General features: G+C 39.7%; 1 protein-coding gene and 1 pseudogene across 1 annotated transcript in view; both read left to right on the top strand.

The window, feature by feature from the left end:
• Positions 1-7252, top strand: part of MIB1 (MIB E3 ubiquitin protein ligase 1) — a 110825-nt gene extending 103573 nt beyond the window's left edge. Inside the window, exon 21 of the mRNA XM_019741227.2 lies at positions 671-7252. Coding sequence (XP_019596786.1) covers positions 671-811 — 141 coding nt within the window. The 3' untranslated portion in view covers positions 812-7252. The remainder of the gene's footprint in view (positions 1-670) is intronic.
• An 18658-nt stretch (positions 7253-25910) lies between these two features.
• On the top strand, positions 25911-26373 carry LOC109452336 (RNA-binding protein 3; annotated as a pseudogene).
• The last annotated feature ends 248 nt before the right edge of the window (positions 26374-26621 follow it).

The following is a 26621-nucleotide window of genomic DNA, read 5'->3' as shown; positions in this document are numbered from 1 at the left end:
TGTATTTTGTGAATGAATAAGTGGTTTCCTAGAGTGTTTCACAGAAGTATACCTGTCATACTTCTAAATTCTTCTGAGTTCATGAAGTTACATTTATTAATATGTAACTAAGGCTAATTGTTTTTAACTAAGGGGATCTACGTTGATACTAATGCAATGCAGCAAAATGTTTAAAAGCTAGAGCTCTGGGACATGTGACCCGAGTCCACATTAAGACTTACCTTGGGGAAGTTTTTAACCCCGTTAAACCTCAGTTTCCTCTTTTTTAAAGTGGGGGTGATAATAGGGCTAAGATTGTATCATACATATCTAGCATAGAGCTTGGCATGTGTTCTTAGCAACGGCTCTGTAAAGCTCCCCTTTCCCAACAGGCCTGATACATTGTGTTATTGTCATATAAGAACAGCATAGTTCCCAGAGTTGGGTAGTATTTATTTTATGTAGTGTGTGTTTTATGTAGTGCCTTTTATACTGTCCTGACAGTACAACCAATATTTCTATTTTATAGGGATGACATTTTAGCTATTTAAAAATTAAAAACTTTTAAGCAACAAAAGATTATTTGACTAAAACAAGAAAATTAATGATGTTATAGAGCTGTCACACGTTACACTTTCAAGATATAAAATGTGCCAGCACTTATTACTTTGTTTGTTATCTCACACTCCAGACAATGTGCCCTGTGTGTTTGGATCGCCTGAAGAATATGATTTTCCTTTGTGGCCATGGAACGTGCCAGCTCTGCGGAGACCGAATGAGTGAATGCCCTATTTGTCGCAAGGCTATTGAACGAAGGATTCTTTTGTATTAACAAGAAACTCAGTGTATTTTGTTAGCTAAGGTATTTGGTCATGAGCTCTTAGTAAGCTTTTAAGCTAGTTGGAGTTCTAATGAATTAATTTTTAATATCATAGTTTCTTTACTAGAGTATAATTAGACTGTAAATGTACCAGAACAAAAAACAACTCTACGAAACAGTGTTTGAAGTCGTGGGGGTTTTTGTTTGTTTTTTTAATTTGAAACATCAAATCCATGTAATTCATAGGTAATTTACTTTTGGCTTCTAAGGGGAAAAAGTAATTTAAAGATCTCCTGTTATTTTTGTTTTTATTGCATTTTCTCTTATGGTTTATGAATTTGTTAGACCTCATAAGATACACTTCCTTATGATCTGCTTTCCTTCAATTTATCATGATTTTATAAAATAGTGAGTTGACACAGGTGCTCAGAAAGTTCATGCATCAAATAAATGAAAGACGCAAGGCAAACTATTATGTCACATATGTTAAGGGAATATAGAAGAGAATTCTCTTTAAGATAACATAAAGTTATCTAAATGATTGTTTATGGATTCTTAGAGTAAATTGAAACATAGAATGAGAGAATAATGACTTCGCCTTTAGCTTATTTTCTAGATCTAAAAGGAAAAGGAAATTTGAATCAAATTGCCAGTTTCAAAATGACTGATAGTTATGAAAAGGAGAAATAAACAATCATAATAAGGAACTGAAGGGAGGAAAATTATCCAATAAAAGAGTATCTGTTGACTATTAACACTTGCCTTTCTTAATTTATACACTGTTTAGTTCAGCCAGCCTTAAAAAGAAAGTGTTAGTGAAAATTGTACCTCAGTTTTCTCTATGGTTACTTATCGAGGCTTGATCTCCCCAGTAAAATGATATTCCCCTGTTTGGCCTCTGACGTTCAATTTAGCTTTCCTAATATACTGAATAGTAGTAACCCAGTGATCTGAGAAGATGAATGCATTGTCCAAAGGCAGCAATCTTTACTTCTCCATATCTATTAATTCTGACAGTGTTAGTGATTCTACCTTCATCATAGGCCTTGCTTCCACTCTCTCTCAGATAGTATGGCTTACTATAAAGAAAACAGTCTCTCTTTATACCTACAGAGGAGGATATTATGTAAACTGCCAACAGTATCTAAGATGTAGTAAATAAACCAATAATACATACTTACTTTAGAAAGAGTGACTAGGACATTTACAGAAATATGTCTGATTACCTAATCTAAATATGTAGATTTTTTTATACTCAGACTTTGACTTTAGAGCATCTAATCACTTTCTGTCTTTTGAATGGGTAATCTTACAACACCCAGAATGAATATACACATAAATAAGTGTTTTGGGGTTCATTGCTGCTAGATTACAAAAATATCAGCTGTTTACAGTAGTGTCTACTATATATTGTGTATAAACTTACTCCTAAGGGTAGTTATCATTTTTGTAGTTCCCGCCCCCCTCCCCCTTTGAATCTAATTCTTATGTCAGTTTTTCTGCTACAACAACTAACTTTGAAAGTACAATGTCTCTAGCTCTCATAACATCATACTTCTGGCTATTTAATAATTGCTACCTTTGCAAGACCTAGTGAAAACAGTAGTGAGCTTTGCTGGCTGATTTTGTAGTCTTGGTAATTACATATCTGTGTTTAGCTTAGTAACATCATTTAGAACAGTAAAATTTTTATAAATTTACATTTGAAAATTTATATTGACTCTACTCAGTTATCTAATAATGGGCCACTGAGGCTATTTTTTAAGCCATATTTTGAAGTTATAAAAATAACATCTGACTGATGATATTCACATAAAGAGACAAATAGACTATTTTCTTTTAAGTTTGAACATGGCAAAAGTCAGAATTTTCCTTTTCTTCCATGCCATGGGCCGGCCACCCAGCTCTTTTCCAGGAGATCAGCTGGTAAGGAGGGAGCACCTGGCTGACTCAGGCATCGTGTGGCCAACCAGAGAATCATGTGGTCTAGAGCTCTACTTTACTTAAATCATTTTGATTTGTCTTCTGAGCTGCAGTGCTAAAACATATATTCCTAAAAGGAAATTTCATTCCCACCATATTAAAGTTTATTTCCAGCATATTAAAAATATAATAACTTATAAACTATTACAAAAGTCAAAGTCACCATAATTTTAGTGCTGTGTCCTTGCGGGTTTTCTGTATATGTACCACTTTGAAATTTATTTAATGAGTAGAAAAATGTTTCTCTATTCATGTTTTCAAGCACCTAAGAATTATTTTAAATTCGTTTTTGGGATTGCGAGAGCGAATAAGATTAAGAACTTAATTGTTTAAATGACTTTCCTCTAACTCTGTGAAACTGCTACCTCTAATTATATGTCTCTCAGCAGTACTTTCCCAATTAGGTATGTTTTCTTCTCAAAGCTATGTATCATCTCTTTATCTTTTGCCTCAAAGAGCTTTTACTTTTCCTATAATTATTTAAAACAACACTGGCATGCATTCATTCAAAAGCTATTTATTAGGCTTCAGGGGCTAGATATACAACATTGAAAAAAATGGTCAGCATCTTAGCACATACAGAATTTATTATGCAGCCATTGTATATTTGAAGTAACAGACAAAAAGAAGAGATCCAAAGGTATTGATAACATTTCTTGCTAATGTTTCATAAGAGTTGTCATTAAGTGGTATTTGGACTTCTTCTTTCTACCCCCTCTCTCACCACATTTTCTCCTTTATTTTTCTAAGATTGTCAGCTTTGTTACCCAAAACATACAGACAACTTACCAGATGGTGCTCTTCTAATTGTTTTTCTTCACATAATTTAACATTCTTACTGCTTATACTATATACGTATTTAATTTTATTGGGAACAAGAAGGCTTTTCAAGAGAAGTTAATTTTGTATTCGTATAGGAATATTATATTAGACAAATGCTTAGTTTAGCTGGCCGAATTATGCTTGGTTATTTGTAATTTTCAACATTGCCAATTGATCAGCTAGCTACTGAGGCCTAATTTAATTGATAATGTTGAAAATAACTTTCTTAAATTGATATTTTTGGTGTCTTTAGCCTGTAAAAACCATTTTAGCATATTGAAATGCATGCTGCTTAAGATTTGTCCAATTCAAATTTCAAAGCATGCTTCATTTTTACATGGTAGAAATATACTGTCTAGTTTATGTTACCGAATTGTTGTTCTTTGTTTATTACAAATTTTGGGCCCTTTTAGACTAGGAATTAGTTAAACTTATGAACTAGGAGAATTAATGATGGGGTAGGGTAGGGAGGAGAGTAGCGGGTTGCAGCTAGTATGAAAGAAGTCCGTGTTTCAATTAAGAGGAAAAAGGGGGATCATGTAGATTTCTTTAAAGCAGTAAGTGCAGAGAGTATATTTAATTGAATAATAAAAAGGGTCTTTCAACCCGTTTTCAGTGTAGTTTAATTGACAATTGCTTTGTAAATCACAGGCTTTCATACAGCTTGCTTAAAAAAAACATCCAAAAGGAAAAACACTTATATTCTCAGTGTCTAAAATATTTTATAGTCATAAGTTGTGTAAAAATTAAATTTTGGAATAGAATTCTTTGCATTTTTTTATTGTGGTAAAAAGACAACATGAAATTTACCATCTTAATAATTTTCAAGTATACAGTTCAGTAGTGTTAATTAAATTCATATTGTTATGAAAGAGATCATATCTTGAAAAATTGAAACTGTACCCATTAAACAACAGACCCCTTCCGCTCCTCCCCGAGTGGAATAGAATTTTGATTAAATATAAAAAGAAACACCTGAATTATTTTAATTTTTTGTGTTCGCAAGATCTAAAGTCATGGTAAACATCAAGTTACTAAAAATTTGGGGGACAACAGAATTTTTTCCCTCCCTCCCAATTATCAGTCATAATTGAGTTGGTTCTAAATGTCTGTTAATTGGAAGGGTTTGTGATTTCATTTTGAGCCAGAGGGGAGAAACACATTTTAAACATTAGAATTGGGTTAGCTTTGAATTTGTACTAAATTGGGAAGGTAAAAGATTTTTACAAATTATGTGTGCCTTGTTGAAAATGTCAGTTGTCTTGAAGTCTACTTGTAACTATTTCAAAATTTTTTTCTCAAAAAGGCAACCTAATTTTATTTGCTTGACTATTATGATAGGAATGCTTATTGATATTACTTGATAATCACATATAGCGTTGGAACTTTAACATATATAACTATAACAGTATTAATAATTATAGCTGTACTTCTTTAAAACATTAAATTTGAGGATAAACTATTCAGTGATGTCTTGTGTACATTGCTTGTCTACAGTGAGGGGAAAACTCCTTTAGATTGAGCCTCAATTTATTGATAAATGGTTAGTAGTGGGTGAAACTAGAATATAAAAATATGAACTAGATAGTGGAGCTGATGAATTAAAATTGTAAGTTGCTACATTTGCATTTTCTACCTCCTTTTCTGTCAGAGTATTACTTTTCCAGCATTTATTCATATTTGTGACTAAGGATGAGATGAAAACCCGAGATTAAAATTGAAATTTTTATTTTGTTCAGGATTTAAGCAGTAGGTACAGGACAGGTGACTTGCCACATCAATTTGGTGCCTAAATCCATAACTACAGGTTATAATTGACGTATAAAATGTGTAAGAAAGAAAATATTGCTGAATATTTTCCTTTTCCTGTAAAATCTATTTGATTTTGTTTCATAAACATAACTTCTTTCTTCTAAAAAGCAAAATGGCCTTGTAATTTTCTATAAAAAATAAACACATGTGCCATTTTGTCTGAAATCTATAATTTCAGGAAGCTAACAAAAGTTCTGACTCAGGGCTTTTTAACAGTTTAAGCAATTGTTGATTATATTTTGGAAAATCCATCTACATGATTCTTCAGTGCCTTGAAAGAATTATTAACTTGGCAACACTTACTAAAACTTTATAGGAGGCAGTCTTTAATGTGTGTGTATTATCATACACGCGTTTATAAGTTGTATTGCTCAGCGTGTGTAACAGCAATACTGTGTGTGTGCTGGGTTTGGGTAATTCTTTAAAGGAAGTTTTCTAGATTTGCACTTGATACTTGTTTTTTAAAAAACTGATTATTTATGGCCATGACACTGTTACCAGAAAAGTAATTCTATGTAAAGTCATTATGCAAAGACATGTATAAGTAGCATCTGGGAAGCGGAGATAGGGTTCAAACAGTTTAGTTTGCAAGGAAGATCTGTTTGGTAAACACAGATGGTCTTCCCCTCAAATGAAAACCTTTTGTTCAAGTGATTTGGTTTAAAAGAAAAATTTGGGGGTGGGTGGGCCCTGGGGTCACGAATTGCATGTCATTCTTATGCTAGTCTTACTTAGATTGAATCCACAAATTGTTTTTAAGTTTAGTATGCTTTGTCATTATAGATACAGTATATTTATTCAGTGATAGAAAGCAATTTAATTGACTCATGGCAGTATTTTGCTTTGTATTTTTTCCAGTGGTTTTTAGCTTTCACTTGATTAAATTTAGAGTCTTGTTTGTGAATATAGTTTTTGTATGGCAAATGATTCTTGCTTATTAGCTTCTGTTTAAAACAACAACAATGCTTAGCAAGAGCTAAGCTTTTAAAAATAAATACATTTACCCTTAATAAAACCTATGATGTAATATCATAATGCTTTCCTCTGATCTTTTGAAACTATTCTTTATAGACATATACATGAATTTTGATTCTTAAGGCATTTGAAAACAAATCTCTGTACATCAATCTTTCATTATTAAGAAGGAAATTATCATGTCTTAGAGAAACAAGGACATGTATCTCCAACTCAGTATAGGACATAGGTGTCCACATCTGGAAGGCTCTAGTTACAGTTGTTTACATTTAAGTTACCTCTATCTAAAGGGCCAAAGAAGTTTGTTGTATTTGAACACCCCACCTTCTTTCAGGATTAAGATATATTGTGAAAGTAGTCAGAATAGGATAAATTTGATAGAAAATCAATTAGTCAGGAAGACTCGACTTTTTCTATAAAAATTTATTTCTCTTCACAACTTAGGTGTAAATTTCATTTTCAAGAGGTATACATTTTAAAGCTATGATTTATTTGGCTTTGTTAGCATTTTGTGACTCAATTAGTAATTGAATGGTTTGGGGGTTATTTTTCAAATTAATAGAAGCACTTATTTGTGAAATTATTGAGAGGTTGTCTAGTTTTAGCTCAAAAGATTAAGTATGTATATCTCAGCTGTTTAAGAGGAAAATTATCTGAAACAACTTCTTAAATAGTTTATTTGAAAAAAGCATATGTATTTCAATTTCAAAATTGTGAATTTATTTTTGGATAACCTCTAACTGTATTTTTGTGTTTTTTTTTTTTTTCCTGTTGCTGTATAATTAGATACTTCATGGCAATAGTGTATTAAATTGAAACTCTGTATAGGTTTTTAAAATAAAGCCATTCTAGAAAATCTGATTTATAATTTTTTATCATTTACAGTTATCCTTCACAGAAATTAAAATTACTTGTTATTCTTACAGTTCCCAAACTTACTGACGATGAAAACTTTTAATGGTTTAAATGGTTTTTCCTTTATAACAAAACCAGTTGATCAACTCATTCTATTTTGGTAAGGACAAAAAAAATAGTACACATAATATGAAGGTACAATCTTAAGACAAGGAACAGAGACTACTCAGTGAGTCTGTGACATATCAATGAGACTGTTGGGCAGTGCTGCCTTTGCACTGGTGCTCTAATCAAGCAAAATGCATCAGGCTTTAGGTGCCCCTCTGTACCAGGTCCTTGCATTCTCGGATACAGCAACTTTCTGAGAGGCAGGTGTGGGGGCAGAGCCCCAGAAGGAAGTTTCCAGGCTCTCGGCCTCACATAGAAAGGTGTTGGCTCAGGTAGTAAATGGCCAACTGTGATTGCATGGCCATCAGCTGTGGCTAGTTGGCCGTCAGCTGTAACCAGTGAGCCATTGGCCACAATATAACTGCTGTGGCTATGCTAGGAGAGAGAGAGGAGAAGGGAGAAGAATGGGGGCTAGCAAGAAGATGGCGGCTGGGCTGGCAAACGTGGATGGCGGTTTGCGGACAGTGTGGATCCAGCCTCCAGTGAGAGTATAGTGCCGCCAGAGAGAATATAGTGGTATGACTCCCCTACCTATGGCTCCTTGTGTGTTCCTTTTTGGCCTCACCATATCCTGCGTTCTTGTGTGGGGAGCGGGAGCAGAGACCCCACAGGCCGCCCCGCACGACAAATGGCGCAGCGAGCAGGGTCTCCCGCATGACAGCAGGTTTTTAAAAATCAATATAAATATTATTTCTCATATTTAAGAGTATTACCCACCCTTCCATCTCTCTGTTCTTTATTTCCATAGAACACCAGTTAATGTCTTGAGTTTGGGAAAAGCTTTTGTAGGTGAAGTTAACTTTGATTTAATAGGAAAATAGAATCAAATCCGAGAGCCTTTGATTACTGACCATGGCCAAACTATACGGAAGAAAGACTGATGTTCAGAAAGTTACATGCTCTTAACATGGATGTTTTAGTACAAAAATATTGTATTTCATATTGCTGTAACAAATTGCCATGAACATAGTGGCTTAAAACAATAGAAATTTATGACCTTACAGTTCTGGAGGTCCAAAGTTTGACATAAGTCTACCTGGGCTAAAACCAAGGTGTTGTCAGGACTGTGTTCCTTTCTGGATGCTCTTGGGGAAAATCCATTTCTTTGCTGTTTCTAGTTTGTAGAGGTGGCTCACATTCCTTGGCTCCCTTCCATCCTTCCACTGCTCCACTTTTAAGGACCCTTGTTATCAAGCATTGGGCCCACCTGGATAACCCAGGAGTCACTTTATTCCAATTTTAGTTGCTAAGCAACCTTAATTCCACCTGCAAACTTTATTCCCTTTTCTCATAACATAACATCTGTAACATAGCATAAAGTAATGTAACATATTCAGGTTCCAGGGATTAGGACATGGCCATCTTTTGAGGGGAGGTGGTGTTATTCTGCCCACCACAGGTAGAGAGGGGAATTTCGGCCTGTCTTACCAAATACCCTACATGTAGAAAAAATGTTCTCAACAGTAGATTTAAAGAACTGATAGGATTTCATTGAGGGGGTAATTTAAATCCACCAAGATTAACATAAGTGGTATGTAGGCAGTTCCTAGTTTATGAATGTGGGATGAATCGTGAAATAATTTGCTCAAAATTTTGAATGTTTCTAGAGGAAAATTAATGATATCCCTGGTTTATGAAAACACTGGTATGTTACATGCTGTTGGAAGAGTCCTGATTCTACAACCTAAGCTTATTTCCAACTTCCTTTGGGCATATTTGAATAGACAGCCAGGCGCTTCAAACCTAATATGTCCCAATCTTAAGTTGACTCTTTACAATATACTTGTGTTAATACCATTATTACCCAGTTTCTTAAACTAGAAACTTCAGTCATACCTGACTACTTCTTATCACATCTAATTATTTGCTGGATGCTGTTACTGCATGTTTGGAAACGTGTCCTAAATCCAGACCTCATTACCACTCCCACGGATTTTGTCAAGGACTCATCCGCTCCTGGGTAATTTCAGAAGCGTGGTACTTGGTCTCACTCTCAGAGCCACTTCCCACTTCAGTCTTGCCTTTGCATTAACTCAATCATAGTTATCCTTTAAAAACAAGTTTGGCTTTATGGCTTCTGGTCTTTGATCTTTCAGAGAATTGAAGCCACAGTGCAAGCCACTGCTCCAAAAACTGGGGACACAGGCAGCTACAGAGAATCACAGCTTATTGGAGCAGAAGCCCAGGAGCTGAAAGCCATGCTGGAACCAACCAGGACTAGGGTGGGAAACGCTAAACTGATTGACCAATTGCTGGACGCTCAGTGTGGACAAACTTGAGAGTTAAAAACTCTGCGGGGGTGGGGGGGGCACACTGATTTTTACCGCTAGGAAGCCTACCAGATTCTCACAGTGAAGGTCAGAGAAAATTCCCTTTGTGCTTCTGGCAGGAGGACGAATGGAAAGAGCCTTTTGGACGTGTACCCAGAGCATTCTGTTCACCTAAGTGAGGTCTGCCCTGACGGGAGACTTTTGCCAGAGCCTAGCTGACAAAATATCCAGCTCCAGCCTAAGTCCTACCTACCCCCTCACCCCCCCCATCCCCGGTCCCCCACACCCAGTAGCCTTCCTGTATCATCTAAGTGGGACAGCTACCAAGAAGCACTTGTGAAGGTGACTGACTGCTCAGGGGCAGAGGGTCACTAAAATACAGACCTGATCAGGACTATTAGAAGGCTTTCTATAGTGTCCTCCCCTTCGTCTAATTACCTCACCCAGAAATGCTGAGGGCTTCTTACTTCAAAACAGTTTGAAGTACAGGTTGGGAAAACAGGAATTGTCTCCTTCCAGTCACAGCAAAGAGTTGTTTAATTCTGAGTGGGATCGCAGGCATTTCCTACGGGAAGATAAATGAAGACTCATCCTGAGGGCTCCACTGGGGAAGGGAGGTGGTGTTCTCCGAGCCCCTTTCCACCCCGCTCTCTGTCCCCTGGAATTCTGATTGCTCAAGAGAAAACAAGCTTACTGGATGTGGGGGCAGAGCCTCAGAAAGTAGTTTCCAGGCTCTCGGCCTCACATAGACAGGTGCTGGCTCAGGTAGTAAATGGCCATCAACTGTGATTGCATGGCCATCAGCTGTGGCTAGTGGGCCGTCAGCTGTAACCAGTGAGCCATTGGCCACTAATATAACTGCTGTGGCTACGCTAGCAGAAGGAAGAGAGAGAAGAACGGGGGCTAGCAAGAAGATGGCGGCTGGGCTGGCAAGTGTGGATGGCGGTTTGCGGACAGTGTGGATCCAGCCTCCAGTGAGAGTATAGTGCCGCCAGAGAGAATATAGTGGTATGACTCCCTACCTATGGCTCCGTGGGTGTTCCTTTTTGGCCTCACCATATCCTGCGTTCTTGTATGGGGAGTGGGAGCAGAGACCCCGCAGGCCGCCCCTGCATGACACTGGACAAGAAGTGTTTTCTGTCTGTGCGTTGTCAGATTGTCATACCCGATCTTAACTGAGGAAATGGTTCACTGAAGAGAAACTATTCTCTCTTTTTAAAATATGTTCTCTATATAGGAGTGTGAAGTAACTGTCTAATGAGCATCAGGGTAGTGAGTAAATACGGCATCATTATGTTAATGATAGCAACATAACCATTTAGCACCTACTATGTGCCATGCACAGGCACTTTACAGACATTATCCAATTCAATCACTAACACTATTGAGTTTCATTTTACCTATGAGGATGGGGAGGCTCAGAGATTAAACAAATTGCTCATAGTCTTTCATTTAGTTAGTAGCTGTGCTAGGATCCAAAATTGGACTTTGTTTATCTTAACTTCCTTCTCTCCCTCCCTCCATCCCTATCTCCCCTCCTCTCTCCCTTCCCTTCTCCCTTTTTCCTTTCCCTCCTCCCTCCCAACATCCCTCCCACCTTTCCTTCCTTTTTTAAACAACCAAAGAGTGTAATCATGACATCACACACCTCCTGCCTTTGATGAGAGTTCTGATGTGTATACGGAGAAAAGCTAGTGTGAGAAGTAACTGTGAGAGTTTCATGCTGAGTGGAAAGAAACTAGGTAGTTGGTAACCTACCTCACCTTCCTGCTCCTTGAATTTTTCTCTGAAGGATTGTAGGCAAGTTCCCCAAACTGGGATTTTCATTGAGTGCACCAACCTCTCTCTTCCACGAGGGGTCAGTAAAATCCTCTTAGTGAATTAAAGGCCTGTTAACTACCTAATTATTCTCCACCTTAGCACTGGGGCAAGGGAGGATCACGCTGTTATTGAACAGACCTCTGACCTTCATATATTCTTTCTCTTGCTCACACTGCTTTATCAAGCTGAATTCATCTGTCACCTGCATTTCATCCTCACGCTACCATGTGGAGTGAAACAAATGGAATGAACACAAAGACTCAATTCATTCTTCACTTTGAAAGTGGTGTTTTAGTTAAAAATTGCTGTAGATAAAAGATGATTACAAATTATGTCTTAACATTGTATATCTTGCAATTATTGTATCTAAATAAGTATTTGGAACCAGAGATGACATGTTTAAAGCAATAATATATTTAACACTTATGAAGGGCCTTCTCAGGCACCATGGTTCATTGAACCCTAGTGGTCTGGCTCCTGAGTCCCTGTTGCTAAACACTGTAACATCCCGCATCTCTGCCAGAAAAACAGAAATCAGTGTCTTCCATGGTTCTGACAAGAGTGATTTTTCAGGTATATAAGGTACTATGGACATTCAAGAGCTGGATCAAGATTTTGTGGGGCCTGGAGTGATTTGGGATACCTTCTTTAGACAAACAATAGAAAATTACAAATACAAATGTAGACATGAAGTAAATTTTCATTTAAAATGAGAAAATAAATCACAACAAATCACAGTTAGAAGAAAGACTACAAACATCTCCAAATCCAGGGGGAAAAAACAAACACTGATTTTATTAAGGAACTCCATGACATATCTAATGCTCCCCCCTTAAAGAATGGTCCATTTTGACTAGGTGTTAATGAGAACCTAATTTTTGCCTTACCATTTACATGTCTGACAACTGGAAAAAATTTTCACAAGCCAGCTTCTGGCTTCATTGATTTCAAACCATTTTCCTCCTCCACAACCCATGTCCTTCAGGTGCCAGGTACCACTGGACAGAAGCATATTGCAATTTCCCCTTTGGCCCTGACCCTTTCTATCACAACACTAGGCAGAGAGATAAATGAGACTGTTCCTAGAAGTCATTTCTATACCAGGATGGCTTAGTGATACCTTAAGTATACACAGAAGTAACTGTAAGCCACATTGTGGGGACAGAGCCAGGAGTGCAGTTTCCAGGCTCTCGGCCTCACGTGGAAAGGTGCTGGCTCAGGTAGTACATGGCCATCAACTGTGATTGGATGGCCATCAGCTATGGCTAGTTGGCCGTCAGCTGTAACCAGTGAGCCATTGGCCACTAGTACAACTGCCGTAGCTACGCTAGCAGAAAATGGGGGCTAGCAAGGGTGGGTTGTGGATTGTAGAGAGGCGGATGCTGCCAGCGAGAGTACAGTGGTATGACTCCCCTACCTATGGCTCCGTGGGTGTTCCTTTTTGGCCTCACCATATCCTGTGTTCTTATGTGGGGAGCGGGAGCAGAGACCCCTCATGGCACCGTGCATAACACACATCAATGTTTCCAACTAAACCCCAAATAAATGTATCCTCATCTGCCTCATCTCACAAATGTGGGGCTTCCCACAAGGCCACCGGACACAGAGAAGCAAAAGAGTAAGAATGGAAACAGAAAGTAGTCTTAACTGATTGATGTTAAAATATACTGTTTTTGCCTATCTCACAAATGACGACCTATGAACACACTCCTGGGCCTTCCCAGGCCTTGGAAGGGTCTCTCTAATGGGGGGCCCTCAGCTTAAACTTCTTTACTTTAGGGTAAATCCCTCTGTGTAGATCCTTAGAAAACTAACATCCCAGCCTTCCTGACAGCTCAAAACACACAGTAAAGAAACTGTTGTAGCTTGCGGCCAACAGGGATATCTTCTCCATCTAGTGACAGGGCCTCTCCAATGGTAGGCACACAAGTCACAGGATTTCTCGATACCCCCTAATACAGTCACTGGCTTGGATAAAATGCCTTTTTTTGGGGGGGCCATGGGTTGTTGTATCAGTAAGAAAGATCACGGGACATCTCTCCATAGCACAATAGAAATGAGTATTCATCTGAGACCTTAGACTATATAGCCATCTTACGTCAATTATCTACTTTTCCCTGGACTCAGTGGTGATAAAAGCTTTGCTCATACTTTTCCGTTGGCCTAAAACCTTCTCCATCCAGCACACAACTCACATTCTGACCCCGAGCCACGGAGACTTTCCAGTAACTCCAAGGCCCCAGACCTCTTCTCTATCTGAACTACAAGTTTTAACAAACAATTCCCTCAACAAATATTTGTTAAAGTACCCATTTTGGACTAGCCTTTAGTGAAATCTTAGTGGATTGCTTACAAAGCATTTTATGTGAGTCCATCTCTGTTTAGCCAGATTATAAACAAATTGGTGACAGGGACCAGCATTTCTTGCCGGCCTATCACAGGTCTGGGCATGTCAGCACTGAATAAATACTTATTTGATTGATGCAGTTCTGTCTCCCCTTAGAGGATCAAACCTCTTGGCAGCTTCTTCTAAAGTAGATCGGAGATGCTCTAACTGGGTGGAGAAGGTAGTTATTTCTTGAAATCCTAATGGAGTTCCCCCAGCTTTGCTAACGGGCTCTTGGATACCCTGTAGCTCATATGTGAAGCAAATTTCTTCTCCTGAAGCTTTGATTTTTAACACGATGGTAGTCCAAATCTCATTATTGATTCCCCATTCCCACCCCAAATTTCTCTCTGTGGTTGTGAGGTTTGAGGGCATTTGGAACTGGAGCAAACTCAGTGTCCCCTAATGCAAGCGGTCATGCTGCATGCAGGGCCGTCCAACTTTCATTTGTCTTGATTCTGTCCTGGGAGGCAGATAGAAAAGCAGGAAGAGCAGATTCGAGGCTATCTCAACCTGGCTTCAGTGCTGGCTCTGCCCTCACAGGCTGTGGGAGCCTTTGGCCAAGGTCCCTCTCCTCCCCCAGCCCTGTTTCCTCCCATGGAAATGGGAACATTAATAGAACTCATGGCATCGGAGGCCGTGGGGTTTATATGTGCAAGGATTCTGGATGCTTTGGGAGTTTAGTTGATGAGTTTTGTTGGTGTGGGTTCTCTTTTCTGTCTCCTCAATCATGTCCCTATAGATTTCCTCCCCCAGACAAACCTCTACACTGTCTGAATTATAGCCCCAGAGCTATAATATTAAACTTTTCTTCTCTTGTCCTAACCATGGGGCTTGTATGGGGGTCCAGTAGCAGGTTTGCTATTTTTAGGAAGGAGCTCAGTTGATTTCCTTTTCTATGATGGAAGAGTGGACCCACAAGGAGAACTGGAAGTACCAAAACTTCCAGGAAGATATCCTCCCTCTGGCCCAGGGGTGGGTATCTAACACCAATGAGTAGCCTTCAGAAATAAGTAGCATTACATGATTTTCTGAAACTTAAGAAAACATATTTTACTTTGTTAATTTCACTTAGGATCTGAGCTTATGAGCCTCTGCCATTTGCTGAGTCCTTCTCTGTGTCTTAAGTCAGTGAGGATCCCTTTACCTGGGGTTAGTCAGGTAACCTCTCTGTGTCTCAGCCTCCTCATCTGTAAAATGGGAATATTCATGATCCTTGACTGGCAGAGAGTGTCAAGTAAATGTCTCCCTCAACTCTACCTTATTTTGCCAGACCAATCACTCTTGATTTCTCTCTCTCCTTCCTTTGCTCCAACCTATTAGAAAATCTTGTCACCTCTATCTTAAAGATTGTTCTAGAATCTGACCATTTCTGCATGCTTCCCACTGCCAACCAGGACCAACCAGCCTCTTTTGCCTGGGTTAGGACAATGGCCTCTTTAATTGTTTGGCCTCTACCTCATTTTTCACATTACTGCTAGAGTGATTTATTTAACGTGTAAGTCAGATTGAATGTCTCCTGTGCCTAGGACCCTTCAAAGGCTTTGCATCTCACTCAGAGCAAAAAACAGACTCTTGGGGAGGCCGGTTAGCTCAGTTGGTTAGAGCGCAGTACTCTTAACAACAAGGTTGCTGGTTGGATCCCCACATGGGCCACTGTGAGCTGCACCCTCCACAACTAGATTGAAACAACTCCTTGACTTGGAGCTGATGGGTCATAGAAAAACACACTTAAATAAATAAAAGTTTTTAAAAAACCACAGCAGACTCCTGCCATGCTTCAGCTCTACGGTGTCCTCCCTCCTCGGGCTCAGTCCCTGCCCCCACCCCAATGGCTGCAGCACATGTGCCGTCTTTCTCTTTCTGGAACATGCCAAGCAGCTTCCTACCTCAGGACCTTTGCATTTGCTGTTGGCTCCACCTGGAATGCCCTACCCATGGATATCCACAGGCTCACCCTCTCACTTCTTCCAGGCACCTACTCAAGTGTCAACTTACTAGCGAGACTTCCCCTGATAACTCCACAAACAATAGTAAATTCCATCCCTACTTACCCCAATGTGCTCACCCTATCATATTTTCTTATTTACTGTTTTTCAGCCCCCAACTGGAACAAACATCTTGTGAGGGTACGGCTTCTGCCTCTCATTCACTGTTGTTTTCTCAGTGCTCAGAACAGTGGCTTGTACACCGCAGTAGGCACTCATTCAATATATGTGGAAGGATTAGATGAAGTGAAATGACATGTGAATTGCTTCATAAAGTGAAGGGAATATATAAAAGTGAGTTGTCACTAACACAACCATAGCCAACTGGCATTTATTGATTGTTTACTATGGTCAATCACTGTGTTACGGGTTTGCTATACATTATTATCTCATTTATTCTTCACAACAACAATGTAAAAGATATCTATCATTATGTATTCTTTTTACTCAAAGAAATTATTTTCTCAGTAACTTAGGTATTGATGAGAAAGAGGAGGGAAAGGTACCAGTTGGTTAAAACACTACAAACTCACATCTACAGTGATTTGTCATTTTTTAAAAAAACATAACATTGTGCAGTCAGCCTTATGTCTGTTTCCCCAAACCAACTTCTAGGAACTAGGTTGGGCTCTGTATGAGGACAAAACATTGGGTAAAGTGAATGATCCCCTCGAAAACATGCTGACCTCTCATTTCACTCACCCTTCTCTCCTAATCTTCTAATAACTTTATGACTGGGAAAAAAGCCAAGTAGGGAAAACCCTGCTGGCAGCCTAAGAATTCTTGATCTGAAGGGGCCTCTGAGGTCATCAGCCTGCCCCCTTCTTTTGACACAAGAGGAAATTCAGCCCTCAGGAAGGCAGTCTCCAGATGGGACGGCGTTACTTCCCTTAATGAAACTCCTTGTTCAAAATCAGAAGACGAACCATGCCCTCCCTCAACCTATCTTGAACTTGGTAAGCTACTTGATGATTTTAAGGTACAAGGGGCCACACTTGCTCTATTTTTACTGACTTCTTCCTAAAACACCCCAGGTGTTTTATTTGGATTCTTTAAAAAATATTTGGGACCCCATTATTCTCTTGAGTGATAGATACATGGGCATCTGTTCTGATGACAGCAAAATAATAGCATACTTGGCTAAATGAAGTGCTGGGGTTTCACCGTACAGTCTAGAGATACTTCTTCCAAAAACCTGCTGCCAAAAGCTATCATCACAAATCTCAAATCTCAACCTGGAGTGGAAAATATTCCTGAAAAATTTGTAAGTGGCAGGCAAGATAGCTTTGTTCAGAAGAACAGTGAAACATATTTTTGTTCCTCATTTGTGAATTATATAAGAAAGCAAGAAAGGCAGAGGGAAGACAAAGTTATAATATTAATTTCTTTTTGCATCTTCAGTTTTATTAGCACAAGCAGTCACGTTTTATTTCAAAATATGTGCTTGCCATTGTTTTCACTGAATCAATGAAAACAACTATAAAATGTACCTTAGACCTTTCCAGAATTCTTTCTGATTGTCAGAAACAGGAAAGTGTCCTAATTTCCCATGAAATGCCAGTATCAGCATAACATATTAGTACCACACGGTGCCACTCCGTTATGCATTTCCTGGGCCTCTCACTAAAATATTATTTTAACAAGACATTCCGAATGCCTCTGGTGCCAAGTAGGTTCTGCCTGCGTATTCCGTGATGATGATAAACAGCCTTCTAAGTGCATGTACTGAGTTTAAGAAACATAACACCACAGCACGTAAAATCACATGCCAGATCTCACACAGCTGCCAAATCACATCTGCCCCTATCTCTCCTGATGATTCTTCCCCAAAATATAGACCTGGCACTTTGCCCTGAATGTCAGCCAACTGGACATTAGCAGACCAGGCTAGAGAGGGAAATCCAGCTATGCGCCCCTATAAATCTCAACCAAAGCCAAATCTTGATTGTCTTGGTGTTTGTGGGTAGTGGAGGAAGGTGCCGTGAGGCGTGCGTAAGTAGAATTTGCAGATCAACTCAAGATTTATTTTAGACAATCAGAGAAAAAAAAATCCAAATTTTCTGCTTTTGAACACACCGATGAAAAGGGTAACAGGTAATAACCGTTATACTCGCAGTCTTTTTAATGAAACCAGTTTACTTTCTGGGTGAGGTGCTGATGAGAAGTAAAATAGCCAAAACATGGTGGGTACCCATGGAGAGCTGGAAAAGCAGAGGCTCAGGAGTTCTCAGACTGGGAAACAAATCTCCGGATAATTGACAGTTAACTGTGGTACTGATTTCTTTTGCGATTATCCTGGAGTTAGCTCCTACTGTATAAAGGGCGCAAGCCAGCTGCAGAGATTAAATTCTTATCCAGGGGTTCACATTAATATTTAAGTGCCTCAGGTCATATACCTTAATCCTTGAGTAAGAAATTGTGTATTTAAAAGTCAAATGCTATATACACACATGCAAGCAAATAGCCGAAACATGGCCTAGCAGGATACACAGCTAACTGCTAACAAGAGTTACATTTGGGAGGACAGGTAGAGTTGGTGGGGAGGAGGGTTGGGAGTGGGGTGAGAAGGGGCCAAAGGAGGTGCTTTTAAAAACTTCTTTGTTTACATTTTAAAATGAGAATATATTCACGTAAGAAACATAAAAATCATTATGAAAGTGAAGTGCAATTGACCTTGAACAACTTGGAGGGTAGGGGCACTGACTTCCTCCTGGTGTAGTTGAAAGTCTGAGTCTAACTTTTAACTGCACCAAACTTAACTACTAATACTTTATTGTTGACCAGAAGCCTTACTGATACCATATAGTCAATTAATGCATATGTTCTGTGTTGTATGTATTATATACTATATATATGTATTATATACTGTATACTGCATTCTTAGATAAAGTAAGCTAGAGAAAAGAAAATGTTAGGAAAATCATCATGAAGAGAAAATACATTTACAGTATTTATTGAAAAAAATCTGCATATAAATGGACCCACATTGTTCAAGGGTCAACTGAATCTAGAGGGCAGGGATGTCGTGTGTGGCCCCATGTCCCTAGCACATAAATATATTTGTGCTAACCTAACCTGAAAGGACTCTTTACAAGTTTCTTTTTGTAATTGTATTTGTCTAGCTGGGGTAATTTTATTTGCTGAGAAATAAATCATTTGCAGTATCATTTGTAATTTGACATTTATGCAATTCTTACATTGTGATACGCCTTAAAATTACCTCTTGTTTCAGTACTCTTGAAAGTAATGGGTAAGCTTCCCTCTTTTTCATAGGTAAAGAATTGCGCAAAAAGATGAAATGTATCTTTTCAAGGTCTTATAACAGCAAATAGTTAGCAAAGGATAGAAATTGTTGTTTCGTGATGTATTCTTTTTCCAAAATTCATTATGAACTGACTAATGAATAATTGTTGTAAAGCATGACAGGATCTGGGTAAGTTTTTTAATTTTCTAAATGTTCCATAATCTAAAGTAAAATTTCTTCACTAGTCAGAACTGGGGACAGATGAGTGGAGAAGTATGTTCTTCCTTTCTTCCAGGGCCTTCCAGAAAGGTTCACTGTGATCTTCTCTGGGATGCTGACTCAGGCTAGCAAAATGCACCCCCAGGAGGATGGGGTGTGGGACTGCACCAAGTGTTTACAGTAACCTCTCATGGGTGACAGAGGGTGGGTGACAATAGGCAAAGATGACTTCCATTGAGGCAAATTGATATGGCTTTTTTCTTGACAATATAGACATGGCTTCTTCTCTCTCTCACTCAGCTCAGACCCGGAATTGATATTCCAGGAGAAGAAAGAGGAAATTGAGTTGATATGTTTTCCCCTCAACTAAGCCATCTATATTTTGTTTTGGTTATGAATTAGAAGTTGAAATAATATAACACTAGAGGAGGTTATGCCAGTCAAATGAAGAAGATAGAATTTCTTCTTCTTCTCCTCCTACTCCTTCTCCTTCTCCTTCTCCTTCTCCTTCTCCTTCTCCTTCTCCTTCTCCTTCTCCTTCTCCTTCTCCTTCTCCTTCTCCTTCTCCTTCTCCTTCTCCTTCTCCTTCTCCGTCTTGTTGTTGCCTCATTGGAGAAAAGGAGAGAATTTTGGTGGAGAGAGGCTTTGACAGGTACAGTATAACTTATCAGGCTTTCAAGAAACTAACTGAGGTTAGCCTTAGTTCAGATATGTCAGAGCTGTCAGAGGCCAGCCCTGAAATCTGTAAGATATTACAGACTGAAAACCCAGCGAGGACGGCTGAAGGTCTCAATGGGAATTCCAACACACAAAAGAGTCTGGAGTGTCTCCATGCTCGGGCCTGACCCTTGATAATACTTGGAGTTTGCTTTTTTTGTTGTTGTTGCAGGATTACTAGTTCACTGGGTTTTTGTTCTTTTGGCTCCTAAAATTGGTCCATTGCACTTCTGGAACAATTCATCATTGTGTAGGGAGAGGCAAGGGATCAACTCTGAAGGGTCCACCCCTGTGGAGCTTGAGTAGTGGAGATTAGCAAGCAGAGCCCACACAATCCTCCACGTTAGCAGGGGAGAGAATGGATGCGTGAAAGCAGAGATCAAGTTTTCAGATGCCTTAACTTGTTAGTACCGGTGTCAGAGATGTCAGTGGAAACCAACAAATGGTAACAAAATGAACTTTCTGAAACGTGGCTTCTTTTTCAATCCTGCTCACCCCAACATGAGAGAATTATATACTCACCCAAAGAGGCAGAAAAAAATAGTTTAGTAAAAAGAAATGGGATTTAGAATTAAAACTTTGCCAAATTGACCAGTGGCCTTCAGCAATCCACTTAATCTCTTTGGCCTTTGGTCTTCCTATAGGTAAAATGGTGATGATGATGATGAGGAGGTTATTGGAGCATCACATAGAGACACTGTAGTTTGTGATGTGAAATTCCAGTATTGGTTATTAATAGAGGCTTCAGGTGATCTACAAATTAGCACAGGATTTGTGCGATAAATGAGAGATTGTAACGTCAGTAGGTTTCCCTGAGGACTTTAATCAAAGTGAGATGATAGAAAAAAAATGCAGGCTGCAACAGAATATGGTAGGAGAAGTGTAAATGCCTAGTTGAAAGAGGCACATGTTGGTCTCCCTCTTCCCACTCCTTGCCTCAAATAGGGTCTTACACATTATAGGAGTTCTAACAAATCAAGAAATACCTACCTGTCTAATCCAGCTCTGTGTGGAGGGTAAGGGGGGAGATTTGGGTTTTTCTGGAATAAAGCTCAATGGAGAATTTTTATCTTAGAAATCCTGTGGTGTGACATGATGGGTTTATTTCCTTCCTGTTTAATATTGGCTTTCTCACAGTTGTTCCATTTCTAACTAACTTCCCAGTTCAGTTCTCTCTTAGAAAGAGAGTCTGCACTGCGTGAGGCCATGTTTTTATTTTATTTTTTGTAATTTAAAATCTAATAATTTCTATCTGTCTGCTTGTTTCTGCTTGTTCTTTTATTCTTGTTTATCCAAAAGTCAAATTTAAGATTCCAACGTGCTGCTTTCAGGCTGATCCCTGAGAACTCACTGCTGGTTTTGTAGGGAACACAGCAAAGGTCAGGAGCTAGGAAGGACAAAGTGAAAGGGATTTACTCAGATCTGCTCTTGTTTTCTTTTCCGTGGAGTTTCACTGTAGCTTGTGTTATGAATATAGTCAGTTACACAAAGCCCTATGAAATGAGAATGTAGGTAGGCCTGCTTGTTTATGCCTAGGAAGCCATACATTTTTGAGTTTAAGATAAAAATTCTCCCTTTTTTGGGATGACTGTTCTCTTTCAGTAATACCAACAGGCTACAGAGGACATGTGAATTACACATAAAATAAAAGCAATTTGCTTTACTTTTAAATTTGCTTCTTCTTCTATTTGTCGCTAACCCAAAAATGTACACTCCACCTCCAGGATTGAAATTCTCTTCTTTGCACCATGGAAAGCCCTGCTTTTTTCTCTCAATCTGAATCCTAGCATCCTTCACAGTCCTTGCTCCAGTTCTTCCCCAACGAGGCCATCATGGACCAAACCAACTCATGGAGCTCTCGGTACAACACCTGGGACATAATAAATACTCAAAAAATCTTAACTGCTACTCTTACTGAGTATTACAAAGGATTCACAGTTTATTCATGTACCGTTCACTGACAAGTGAAACACTTCTTTTATCAATGTTCTTTCTGTGTTATTCGCTTTACCCCCGGAAAGTCTCATTTAGTTGGTAAGTGTTAGTCTCCACTTAAAAAAAACAAAAAAAACTCTTCATATAATTCTTATGTGTAGTCAGTTACTAAGCACTGATTTTTTTTTTTTTTAACACTCGTGTCATTGTTTTCATTTCCAGTTGTAATTGTCTTCCCTCCTCCATTCACTGTAAAATTCCCAAGAGGCAGAGATTTACATTGTTTTAGGCTTTCTTGTGTCTTCCTCAGTGTCCTGCAGCCTGTGGCCACTTAGTGAGTTGAATGAAGGAGGTGAGTGTTTTGTGCCCTGAGCTACATCTCTAGGGAGAAAAATCACTTAAATGAAATGGTTAAATCAGAAACAGCTGTCTCTCCTTGATTACAGTAACACTTACATCGCAATTCCTCCGTGCCAGGCACTTTGCGCACTGACTCATTTTATCCTTACAGCAGTCTTCTCTGGTAGTTACTTTATTATCACCACCTGATGGATTTAGGACACTTGAGACTCAAAAAAGCCAGGTACTGTGCTCAAGGTGAAGCCAGGATTTTAATCCTAATCTCTGCATCAGTATTCAACAAGCACCTTGAGGGGGCCGGCAGATACCACAATACCTGCCACATAGTAGGTGTTCGATAAATATTAGCTGAAGGAAGGCATGAATAAAAATTATAATAGTCTGGACCTGGACATATTGAATTTTCATAGAGAAGAGGAAAATCTGGAAAAATAATCTAGGTTGAGTTGTATGAGGCACGGCTCCTAAGGGATAGGAGTGAGTGTCCCAGGGTCCTTCAGGTGTGTTGGTAGGGTGATGAGATATCCTGTTTGTCTGGGCCAGTCCCAGCTGATGCCTGTTGTTATTACTAATAGGGTCCTCTTTTCAAAGGCCCTATATGGATAATAATTATATCAAACTTATATCAGTACCCTAAGTTTAGAAATGGTGTCGGGCTCTCTGAGTGCCAGGGAGAGCATAAGGAAATAGCATTAGACTAACTGGTACTCACTTGAGTCTGCTTGTTCCCCTTTTTGGTGCATGCATATTATGATGGTTCAGTCCTTGAGTGTGCAGACTGCCCCAAGTCTCTGCTCTGCAGAACGATTCCAGGATCCAGCTTCCCAGGAACTCCTGTCAGTGTGGTGCCTCAGGCAGTTGGGATTCCTGCTATTTGGCCATATTGCCCTCAACAGCACATCCATGGTCATTACAACTCACGTGCTAGTTTTGGGCTTGGAAATTACACACAGTGTACTGATGTGTGTAAGATTAGCACCCATAAAACCAGAATCCTTGCCTCAGTATTTATTAATTTTGTCTCTTTCTCACGTGTGCATGCTCTCTCTCTCACACCGCCCCTCCCCCGATAAAAATCCCTTCTTTATAGAAAATCACAAATAATATTGTGTTGTTGTGGGGATGTAGACTTATGGCAAAGTGAAGGGAAACCACTTTCCAAATATAAAATTCCATGTACATATTCAAGGGAAATTGCTGGCATGGAGTGTGTGCTGGGTGTAGTTCAAAAGACAGGTTATTATCCCAAGCCCCGTCTCTCTAGAGATGACCTTGCTTCCCCTTTACCTCCTAGGTCGAAAGAGCTTGAGTTCTTTTGCAAACTCATCTGAAGATACAAGTCCCTGAACGTCACAGGGGCCAGGTGTTTTCCATAGGACAGTGGAATTTCCCAGCTGTAAAACTTTCTTCCACTACTGTCCTGCCAAAGCTCTACACTGCTGACCTTCAGGAAGGCATCTTAAGGGTCTAAATTTGCCCTCATTGGAGGAATGTCCAATATTGGGGGTGGGGTGGGGGAGAAGAGGGGAAATTTTATTGTCATCCACGTGTTAGAGAGTATTGTGAAAACTGATATCTTAGTGATGTAGGAAATAACCTACTATATACTTCATCCTGACCTATAAGATAACCTATTGTCGTAATTAAATGTTATAAAAAAAACTGGGGGAGAGGGATATTAGGGGAATATGGGGAAAAGCTTTTATAAGGGAATTGTTTAATTTTAAACCTGAAAGACATCTGAAAGAGCTTCCAGTCCAGCAGTCTCTTCTCTTCGTTGACAAAAGCGCGACTCAGAAAAGTTACAAGCTATACCCAAGGACGGCCAGTTAGTCGGAGACGACCGGGACTAGAATCTCAGCTCAGAGTTTTCCAGAATCTCACATGAAGTGGATCTTCAGGTTGCCTCCATGGATGAATGTCTCCCTTCTCTGGTTGTGGCTGCTGAGACCAGTTCTCCACTGTTTCGCAGGATGATAGCCGCCCCCCTGCCCGCCCACCACCAAGGGCGCTGGCTTCTGCAGCCTGTGGTGGTCGCTGTGGGCTCTGGCCTGGGAAGGCTGGAGGGCAAAGGGGTGGGATTTGAAGAAGCAAGTAATGATTGGATGTGCTAGAGCGTCAAAGGAAAGGACTATAAGAATCAGACTTCAAGCTCAGTACAAACATCCGTGGCTCTCTGTTCTTTTTAGGTATGCGTATTTTTCATTCATTTATGATGCTGGTGGAGAGAAAACGAGAGCTGGCCATTCCCAAATCCTTTCAAACCGCCCCTCTGGAGTTCTCTGTGCTTGTATAATAGATGTAAATGCTAAAGGTCACTAGGGCTGAAAGTACCTTTTCGCTCCAGCCTCTTCCTCACCCCCAGGAGCCTAAGCTAGTTCTGAAGAAAGTCTCCTTCCAAGAAAACCAGGGGGAAGGGCGTGCACCCACCTACGTACCACCCCACCCTCGCCCCAAATAAACCAGCTCCTTGGCGCTTTGGATTTTTGCAGCTCCCTGCGCATAGCGGGCCTGCACTCAGGGTTTTGGGGAGGCCTCTTTTCCCGGGCGGTTGCTAAGGCCAGTGCTGACTCCAGGCCTGTTATCAGGAAGACAGTTTAAACAGGCCTTATCGCTGTGTGTTCAATCAAGGTTTATGAGGGCTGATAAAGATGTCACCTAGTTGCTCCGTGGATTCATTAAAACTATTCCCTGGTGGGACAAAATGCAAAGGGGTTTATTTTATTATTTTTTTAACAAAAATTTGGGAATAAATACATGTTCTTTTGTTAAATATGGCACTTGTGGACAAGCTCATCTGTGTAATCAAATCCATTTGTGCCAGGGAAAAGGGGGTGAGGGCAGTCCTCTCGGGTAGTTCCCCTGAGAACAATACATTAGGTCTGCCCCATACAACACTATCCTTAATATCGTAGGTTATCATAATTGCTTATTTAGTAATTCAATAAACAGCACTACCCTTGGTTTAGGTGCAGCCATAAGCCATTGTATGCTTTTAATTTTGTGTCCTTTTAATATTATGGGATCATTATAACAAAAAAGATATTTGCTTTAGTCTTTTATTTTAATAAGAGATTTCTAACTAAATGTGTTTGACATAGTCCCTCTTTCTATGAGTTTTTCCTCTTCTATTGAAAGAGAAGCAAAATAGCCCATGTCATTTTTATTCACCCATAATCGTGTATAAATAACCAGAGCTGCAGGGAGCATAAAACAAGCCTAAGAAATAGCCCCTGCTTAGAAGAGCTTTTGTGTTTTATGTGCTTTATTACTGCTTTGTCCTGAGACCTAACATAGACCCAGAGCTTGCACATAGGGTATCCTTGGTTCATTTACTATTTATTCTGTTTATTAATGCTAAGGCAGAATTGCAGAATAGAGGGTAAGAAATGTTTTAACTTGTCAGGTTCCCGCCACACTTCTAGTTCAAAAGGCGCTGTTGCTTTTTTATTTTCATTTTAAATTGTGGTAACATAAAATTTACCACCATAGCAGTTGCTCTGCTCTTTGGTGGTTGCTGTGCCTTCAGTCCTTTTACTTAATTTCCAGGACTGCCATGTCCTCTGAAGAAGGGAAGCTCTTCTTTGGAGGGCTCAACTTTAATACTGATGAGCTCTGGAAGATCACTTCAGCAGCTTCGGCCCTATTTCTGAGGTGGTCGTTGTCAAGGTCCGGGAGACTCAGCGATCCCGGGGTTTTGGCTTCATCACCTTCACCAATCCAGAACATGCCTCAGATGCCGTGAGAGCCATGAATGGAGAAGAGTCTCTGGATGGTCGCCAGATCCGTGTGGACCACGTGGGCAAATCAGCCCCGGGAAACAGAGGGGGTGGCTTTGGGGCCCATGGGCGTGGCCGCAGCTATCTAGAGGTGGTGGGGACCATGGCTATGGGAGTGGCAGGTATGACAATCGACCTGGAGGGTATGGATACGGATATGGAAGGTCCAGAGTCTATGGCGGCAGAAGCCTGTGTGGTCATGACGGCTACTCAGGAGAAAATTACAGACAGGACAACTGAGATGAGCCATGCACACCTAATGTAGGTACACAAGGAATAAAACTTCTGATCCAGATTTGTCCTTCCAAATGACTGTATTTATAAAGATTTTTGGAGCTGCACTGAAACATCTGTTTTAGTATATTGACTTCTATTTTTGAATTTAGCTTCCAAGGTAGCTTCTTGGTTTTTTTGTTTTGTTTTGTTTTTTTAAGATTTCTGCCTTTTATTTTATTATTATTATTTTTTAAGATTTTATGGGGAAGGGG

Source organism: Rhinolophus sinicus, linkage group LG09, assembly GCF_036562045.2.
Source record: "Rhinolophus sinicus isolate RSC01 linkage group LG09, ASM3656204v1, whole genome shotgun sequence".
Taxonomy (NCBI): domain Eukaryota; kingdom Metazoa; phylum Chordata; class Mammalia; order Chiroptera; family Rhinolophidae; genus Rhinolophus; species Rhinolophus sinicus.
The sequence above is the reverse complement of the archived record's forward strand: the minus strand, read 5'-3'. Positions and strand labels throughout refer to the sequence as shown.